Below are 8672 nucleotides of genomic sequence, written 5' to 3'. Positions count from 1 at the left end.
TATATACGCATGAAGGAGGAGGAATACGTACCTGTACATATTGAAAAAGGATAACAACTAATCATATGATATTTTTTACAGAGCATTGTATCTCATTTCAATGATCAACTACAAAATTATTTTGATAGATAAATAAACATGAATGAGTTAGTACAGTAACGCACTCCGTGATCTTTTTTTTTCAAGAGAAAAGAGGAAACAACCGCATGCCGTATGCTTAACACACTCACCCGAACAGAAATGTAGTATGTGTGCATTAACGTTTAAGCGTGTGTGTATAGAGTGTGTTTCTGCGTGCCAAATATCATCGGCGTGTTCTCCACGAGAAGTAAATTTTGTGTTAACTGACAGACATATTGGATGCATTCATCGCATTGGCCCACGCACTGCGCAAGACTGACAATCTAGCAAGAACTTTGTAATGGTAGCACCGCGGCTCGTCCATTGGATGAGAAGAGTGAATGTAGTGAGTGGGGGAAAAAATGTCTCGCGCTCTGCGCTACTGACGATCACTCTCCGCAGGATATATAAATATGCCGTAGAGTGTGCCAGGCTGAACACATAACTCGCGCCACCTTTCGCGGCAAGTCCGCAGCCGATATGTGCTGTGTAAACGCTCCTTCCAAACAATATATGAGGAGTTCGGTGTGAGAGGATTGAAATCTAGACTGGTTGGCACTGACAAAGACGATGTGACTTTTTTATTTTGAGCAGAGGGACAATTTTGTATCTCCGATCCATGGTGACTGGTAGCTGTTGGACTCTTCCTGGGTTCGCGATGAAGGACCTCATGCTTCCACTTTGAACGACATGTTCGCTGTCTAACTGAGATATGAAGTTACTGCGGTTACTCGACTCCGAATTTAGCATCTAGATAATGCGATTCTGTTGAAATACTGAACAATACGTGCACGGATTATTCCAATGGGCTAACCATTTAAACCCTGTGGATATTTGCGTCATTTGCTTTCCAGGAAGGTAGCCTATAGACGTATTACATCACCAACTGCTGCTTAAGTCCTTTAACTCTGATGGCTGGCTGGGCATTTAGGCCATTTTAATCACTTCGGTGGTCGGTATAATTACTGACCACTTGGGATGAATCGGTCGTTGGTATTGTGCGTTATAATTGATTGGCGTTTGGAGTGGAGGCGACAGCTGAACTGAGTTACCTTGCTCTTGTGAGAAACGGAATGAAGAATGTGAATGAAAGAAAACAAAATTATTTGTGACCATGCAGTCGGAAGCAAACATTGCCCCTGGCTCCAGATTGAAATTTGCGAAAATCTCGAGTAGGTATGACTGATCAACTGCTAATGCCAGCGTTAGTCCCGTCAACGTCTTAGATGAAACCTTTTGTGTAGTGATGGCCTTAGTAGGTGATTGTCGCTCACACCACAACGAACGACATCTTCGAGTGCGCCTAATTACCGCTGCCAATCAGAATAACCGATTTTGAAGGTCACACGTGAGTGGATAGACTCTACATTTCGGATAGAAATCTGCGTAGCTGTATCATAGTCGCGCTGCCTATTGTTTTGCGCCATGGGCAACTGAAGTGAACATAAGATGGCCGCTTTAACAATGAAATCATGCCAGTGCATTTACTATGAGTTACGTTCAACTATGCTCGACTGTAGCACAGAGCCTATGAAAATGATGAAGGTGACAAACTGCTTCATGATCCACACAATAACACTTGCTTGATGGACAAGTTGAGAGTTCATGTGCAGGGCGTGCCTGCCATCCCGAATTCAACCAAGTTTGAAGGTGTCATCAACTCGTGGGTTTGTGGATAATAAGTCTTATCTCTTCATAGTAGGTTGTAACATAGACAAAAAGCGACGTTCTGTGTTATGCTCCTCAGACTGGATGATTTCCACATCATTCACGTCATTAACTGGAATCTGACGGTTTCCCTTTTCTTCTTCTCACACACAACAAGCTTTGTTTGGAGGAGAGCTGTTATACACACGCTACTTGATCCGTGACGCTGTGTACATTTGCCATGTAATGTTATTCATTCGATCCAAGTTGTCAAAGGTGAGTGCATCGTGAAACAGTTATCAATGTTGATCAAATGGGACCCCGCTGATTCCATGGCAATCGAATAGGAGAGAATGCGAGATGGTGAAATGTTACCTCTATGGAGGATTTTTTTTTTTAAACAAGATGTAGCAGACCTCTAACAAACCTTCCGAAGTGATACATCTCTCCCTCTCTCACTCTCATGCTCGCTGCAAACGAGTTAAGAGATGGACGTTGTGCGGGGCTGAAATGCATGGAATGGTCAAATGTTATTCATTATTACTTAACCCCGTCGCCGAAATTTGTTTGGGAGTTCGGAGGAACACAAGTGTGTGATGGGGTGAAAAGTGGATGTCGATAAGATCTGAAACAATTTTCAAGAGGAGGAATAGAGCAAGTCTCTCACAAGCGAAAACACAGATTTTTCTTTTCCTCCGAGGGACTTTATTATCAACACATTTGTAACAACGGGCAAGCATCCCTTTGGAAGTTTTGTGGGTCTGTTTGAAGTGCAAGAATCATTATCCAAACGGCACTCCTGCATTGGATTTTAAATGGTGAGTCCCACTTATGTTTCAATGAATCTCTCAAAGACGTTATTTTCAAATGGAAAGCTCTCCATAGAGAGAGTGCACAGACACATAGCGTGGTTGCTACACTTTGACATATTTGTGTTAAGAATAACGCAATGATGCAGCACAAAAACCTTGATGTGACTAAATTCATAAGTCCGTGTTGTATTATTTGAGCGAGTACTTTTGGTGGGTGTTTTACAGACCGACCCATTAAACACATCCGCGTGCCCTCAAGCGAACGCGCTTGGTCAGGCATTCATCCTCTCCATATTCAACGGCACGATGGAGGGATTTCCTACGGAGTCGTCTTTTACGGATCCCGACCCGATTACGTCGGGATCGATTTTTAGCGCCGCTACAGACGGGTACAATGAAACCACGCGACCGACATACGGTCGCTACGGCTTGGCTCGGATGGTGATCTGCTCCCTTCTAGCCCTGCTGGTAATTATTCTGATCGTCATCGGCAACATAATGGTGTGCATAGCCGTGTTTAGGGAGCGCGCGCTGAAAGCGGTGCAGAATTGGTTTCTAGTGTCCCTGGCCGCCAGCGACCTCATGGTTGGTGTGCTGATCATGCCCCTTGGTGTTGTCAACGAGATGCTTGGTCACTGGATCTTCGGAAATCTGGTCTGTCTCCTGTGGCTAGTTCTGGACGTCCTCGCTTGCACCGCGTCGATTCTTAATCTCTGCCTAATTTCAATTGACCGCTACTGTTCAATCACGAGACCTATTAAGCATGCGGAGTGGCGCCAGCCGGGCAGGGTACGGCTCATGATTCTTCTGGTCTGGGGGCTGTCCATGGTGATTTCCGTGCCTCCGCTGTTTGGATGGCGCTCTGAGAACAAGCCCGACGAAAACAACATCTACAAGTGTGTAATCAGCGAGGATATCGGTTACATTCTGTATTCCACCATGGGTTCTTTCTACATTCCCGCATTCATTATGGTGATTGTGTATTGGAAAATTTGGAAGGCCGCCAGAAAAAGAGCGCGGGCGGCTGTGCGAATGTCAAAGCGAGCAAATGGGAAAAATATGATAGCCACTGAAGGTGTGTCAGTGGACGACCGGACGAATTTTGAAGGCAAAACGTATGCGCTAATACACAAAACCGAGCCAGATATTCAAATGTCGACGCTGCAGGTGGAGCACATAGCCCGGCCGGTGCCTTCGGCTTGTGGTACAAGTAGCAGTAACCCTGATGGGGATAGCACCCATGACCGACTTCCGCTATCTCCGTCAGAAAATACTCTTCATCCACCTTCGATTACTACGTCCACGTCGCTGCTACCTTCGACGAAAACCAGCGACCACTCCCTGCGACCCGACACCCCTCAACTGGGACACCGCCCATCTCGCGTCGATCCCCATGAAGTGGAAAAGCAGAAGCGACGCCTGGCTCAGTCGAGAGATAGGCGTGCAACCATCGTCCTTGGAGTCATTATGGGCACCTTCCTAGCCTGCTGGTACCCCTTCTTTCAGCTCTACGTTATTTCAGCCCTGTGCGGAAAAGCCTGCAAGATTCCAACGCTGCTCTTTGATTTCTTCTTCTGGATCGGATATTGTAATAGTGCCTTGAATCCGATCATTTACACTATCTTCAATCGCGATTTCCGGCGTGCGTTCAAAAAAATGCTAGGAATTCGTCGTCGTCGTCGTCGGTAGTTATCTGGAGAAAAAAAAAATGATGCAACCAGCCATCATAATAGCTAAGCAAAATATTGGTAGTAGTCTGGTGCTCCTTCAAGTTTTTGAGTGAAATGAATGACACTGAATGTCTACCAAGGCGTATTCTGTTTCCTGGTGTGTTTGTTTTTGTGCTCGTTCTTTTAGATCCACTTGCGCACTTTGAATTCAAGTTATGCTTCCAGTGTGAATTGATCTTCGTGATTTGCATTGATTCCATCTTTTCCTTTGTCTATCTCGCTTTGGGACGAAGCATAGACCTGATCGGGCTTGATCTTTTTCTTTTCTGATTTCTGAGACAATGAGGTGGTGACTGGGAACTAATCTCACTCGAATGTGTCGGACTCCAAACTATAGCGGCAAAATTTGGACCATGTCTCATTGACTCCGGAGAGATAATGAACACAACTGGGTGACCCCAGAGAACATCCACCTCTGAATCTTTTATAATGAGCGTCGTTTACAGTTTTCAGTTTCGCAGCTTGGTATAAGAAAAATGAGAAGTATTTCCATGCAGCACAGCTGATTATTACGTACGTGGTCGTAATTTCTTTGTTAAAGAGTACAATTATATCTTCGTTAGTCATGTTCGTTTGTCATGTGTCTGTACAGTATAATATGTAACTTTATGTAAGATATGGCAACAATTTCTTCTTTCTTTCTCCAGAAAGGAATGATATTGTTCCATATCCAACGGCAACATTGACAATGATACAACGATGCCAAAGAATCATATGAATCAATTTTGTTCTATTGAAGATACTACTCATTAATCGAATAATGACTTGTAAAATATGTGATTGCAATTACTCAATGGATTTAAACTTTTTGATTCTTTTCTACATGAGGAAAAAATCTGAGTATTGTCTACTCTAATGCAACATTTTTCTAACCTCTTGTGTGTAGACATTCTACGAGTGGCTGTTTGAGTGGATATCAGAGAAGCGGTTCTGGTTATGGTCAAGCGGTTTTGGCAAACTGTCTTTTCTGTAAAAAAAAAACAACAACAACCTGTAAAAAGTGCACAAGCTACTCTGTGATATACACGTGTAAGCTTTAGCCAGGGAGGTCAGACAAAGGTGGTTACTGTGTGAAGTGAATGGATATTAATGGAATCTCGTAGTGAAAGGGTCAAGGTCGAAAATATGATTAGTAGCAATTTGTAGTCCAGCAAATCATTATCGTAGCCTTGTTGATATCCGACGCAAATGGCGCCATGAGTAAGGCTTATCCGAAAATATATTAATATGGTTATAAACTCTTGTCCGTGTCTGTTAGATCTCTTTCCGGACGAGCAACTATCTTCATTACCTCCTACTTAAAGGAAAACCCCGGACCAGTTAAAAGTTGGTATGAGTGAAATCTTATAAGCTCAACAGTGAAGTTTGAGTGAAATTTTACAAGCACCACAGTATAGTATGAGTTAAATTTTACAAGCACAAAAGTGAAAATTGATCAAAGATTAAAAAAGGGGGAAGTTATGAAATGGGGAAGTGATGAAACAAACAAAAAACAACCAATCACTGAACAGTCAATGTGAGTATGCAAAAAGTGATTAGATGATGTCATCACCTCAAAACCTGCCATATTGTTTGTACATAAGATCTTTAAATTTCCGAGTTTTTTAAATTTTGTTCCAACACAATCATGTCACAGTCTCAAGTACTAGTGTATCTGACCGATCATTATTTGGTAGCGATTCGGCCAGGAAAAAGCATTATGTTTTACATTTTTATGGTAGAAGAACTGAATTTTCGTCGGTTAATTTTTTGCACGTTCAATGCAAAAATTGTGAGGCGATGACATAATCAGCTCACTCATGTGCATTTTCATATCAGCAGTTCAAGAACTATTTTGCAAATATCAATTAATCTTTAAGGTTTCATATGTATATGTATATACCCTTTATCCGATTTTGATTTAGTTTTTACTGTTGTGCTCGTGAGATTTTAATCTATAATGTCCAGACTAACTGTTAACAGGTCCAGATTTCCCGTTTTAATATTTGAAATTGTTTGTTTGAATGAACCAATCTTACCAAGGTTAAAAAGACTTGAACAACGCCTATTGTCCTCAGTGAGAAAGCACACATTTTTGACTTAATGGATAGACGGTTTAAGATTCAGTCCTTTTAAATCAACTTTGACAGCATAATCCGATGCAGCTTTGATGTAGCTCTTACGGCAATACATGCGACTCTCTGCGACGAGGCGCTTCATCCACCGAGAATATACGGCAGTCTTTGATTCTGTTCTGATGGAATGACATTCTCTGTCTGAAAGGAAAGATGTGCATACTTTTTCCTAAAAATCAAGTAAAATTATATGTATAAAGAAAAATATAGTATCAACGTCGACATTTGTTTCCAAAAACAAAAAGTTATTACGCAGCCTAGCAAAATGAACGAAATAAGTCAACTACTATAAATGCCATGAACCATCAAATATGAAACAGACTTATTCTATTCGTTTTAAGAGTGGTGCTCAGGTCTGCTTTTCCAATAATGTAGTAATTGGTTGAAGAGATGTAAATATGCATGTGCAATATTCGATGCTATATGAGGGAAAACCAGAGACAGGAAACTTTTTCCTAGGTCATTGATAATAAAGGTTTCAAGAATCTCATGACCCACAATGTACCAGGAGTACCATTTAAAGGGCTGGTATAGTATTGGTGGAGGTGAGCCAAGAAGCCACCTATGAAATAGTTCTGAGCATACCATTCTAAGAGGCATTCAAAGTTTATTTGATGAAAATCGGTTTTAGAATGGCTGAGACGTCCAGAAACAAAGTAAAAAAAAACGATCATAATAAAAGGTGGGTCGCACTTTTTATTAGCATGGCTCTGTTTTGGATATCTCAGCCATCTCAAAACCAATTTTCATCAAATAAGCATTGGATTCCTTTTGGATGTACATGCCCTTTCACATTTCAAAAGAGGTTTCTCATTATCTCACCAGAATATGTTAGAAACATGAAGTTAGGTCTGTACCATAACTATACGATCCCTTTAAATCACTTTTGAAACGCTATCAGGTATAAATGTCCCCTCCTTTTTACGAAGGTAAGGCAGATACTAGAAATGTGATTTTTTTTAATATAAAGTTGAAATTTACACAATTTGTGAATGAATATCTAGTCAATCAAAAACATTGAATACAAATGTATTCATAATTGTATTATACAAAGGGCTTGACACTAACTTTTTTCTCTGGTGCACTAAAATCTTTGAATTTGAAGTCTTGGTGGCCCGAAAAAGATATTAGTGGCCCGACATTTGCTAATGTCAAGCCCTGATAAATATATATTGATTACGCATGGTACATCTCAGCTGATTTAACCATGACGTGACAGACACTGTATCATTTATGAGGCTTTTACTGACAAGTCATTTAAGGGAACCAGATGTGCCACGTAGAAGACACTGGTCGCATCTAGGATTCAACGGGTTAATCGAAAATGAAAGTCAAATATACATGTGGACTGAGGGAACGCAGCAATATTAGTAGAATGCATCAGCGAAGTTTGAGAAAAAAGTGCATAATGCGTTCATGAATTATAATTTTTTTTACGATTTCGATGCAGCCATTGATGGATGCGAAGACCAAAACACTTTGTTACGTCACGTATGGACAACATTAGTATAAAAAATGTGAAGAACATTCAACATATTTTTCACTTTTCTAACATAAGTACGTAGCAGTTGACTAGCCTCTAACAGGAAGCAGTTGGAATATTATTTGTAAGAGTTAGTTATTTTTAAGGTTCGTTAATCCGATTTGAGACTCGAAATTCCGAAGGCTCGTTACTTACGAAGTTAACGATTTTTCGGAATAACGAATCTTGATTCATTTCATAAAGAACGTAAGTTTAGAATAACTTCACACATTTTCGGATTAACGAACCATATTATATATTCGGATTAACGAACCTGAGCAGTAAGAAGATCCCCCATAATATTACCCATAACATATTCAGGTTACACGTCAAGAGAATGTGCACTTTTCATAAACAAAGTTATTAATTAAAAAAAAAGTTTTTCTTCATATCTTCTTTGTATGGTTGTACATACGTGACTTCACGGTACTGCACTATTCTTCTCATCCAGCGATGGCTGCACCGAAACTGTAAAAATTCCTAACTTTTTTAGGGATTTTCTGATTTTCCTCGGATTTTGCTGATGTATTCTACTAATATCGAGGTGTTCACTTACTTCATATGTTTATTTGGATTTCATTCCCCTGTAAGCGATGCAGTCGTTTTGATATTGTACTTGATTTATCTCTTTTGATCTTCCACCACCAGTGTGGTATGCATGACAGGTGGTACGGTGTCATGACGGTGAGAATAACGTGATTGCAAGCATTGCCGTAGTTGAACACTT

At 40.8% G+C, this 8672-nt stretch overlaps 1 protein-coding gene across 1 annotated transcript; it reads left to right on the top strand.

Moving 5' to 3' along the window:
- The first annotated feature begins 2885 nt into the window (after positions 1-2885).
- LOC139745383 (alpha-2A adrenergic receptor-like) lies at positions 2886-4268 on the top strand. The gene has a single exon (XM_071655776.1). The coding sequence runs from the start codon at positions 2886-2888 to the stop codon at positions 4266-4268; it is 1383 nt and encodes a 460-aa protein (XP_071511877.1).
- The last annotated feature ends 4404 nt before the right edge of the window (positions 4269-8672 follow it).

The sequence above is a fragment of the Diadema antillarum genome, unplaced genomic scaffold, assembly GCF_040938485.1.
Source record: "Diadema antillarum isolate AM-2024a unplaced genomic scaffold, OU_Dant_1.0 seq00001262_RagTag, whole genome shotgun sequence".
NCBI lineage: Eukaryota > Metazoa > Echinodermata > Echinoidea > Diadematoida > Diadematidae > Diadema > Diadema antillarum.
Note: the sequence above shows the minus strand (reverse complement) of the source record. Positions and strands in the feature narration are given on the sequence as shown.

Coding starts and splice junctions, on each gene's coding strand:
- LOC139745383 (XM_071655776.1), top strand. CDS start 2,886: ATGGAGGGATTTCCTACGGAGTCGTCTTTTACGGATCCCGACCCGATT.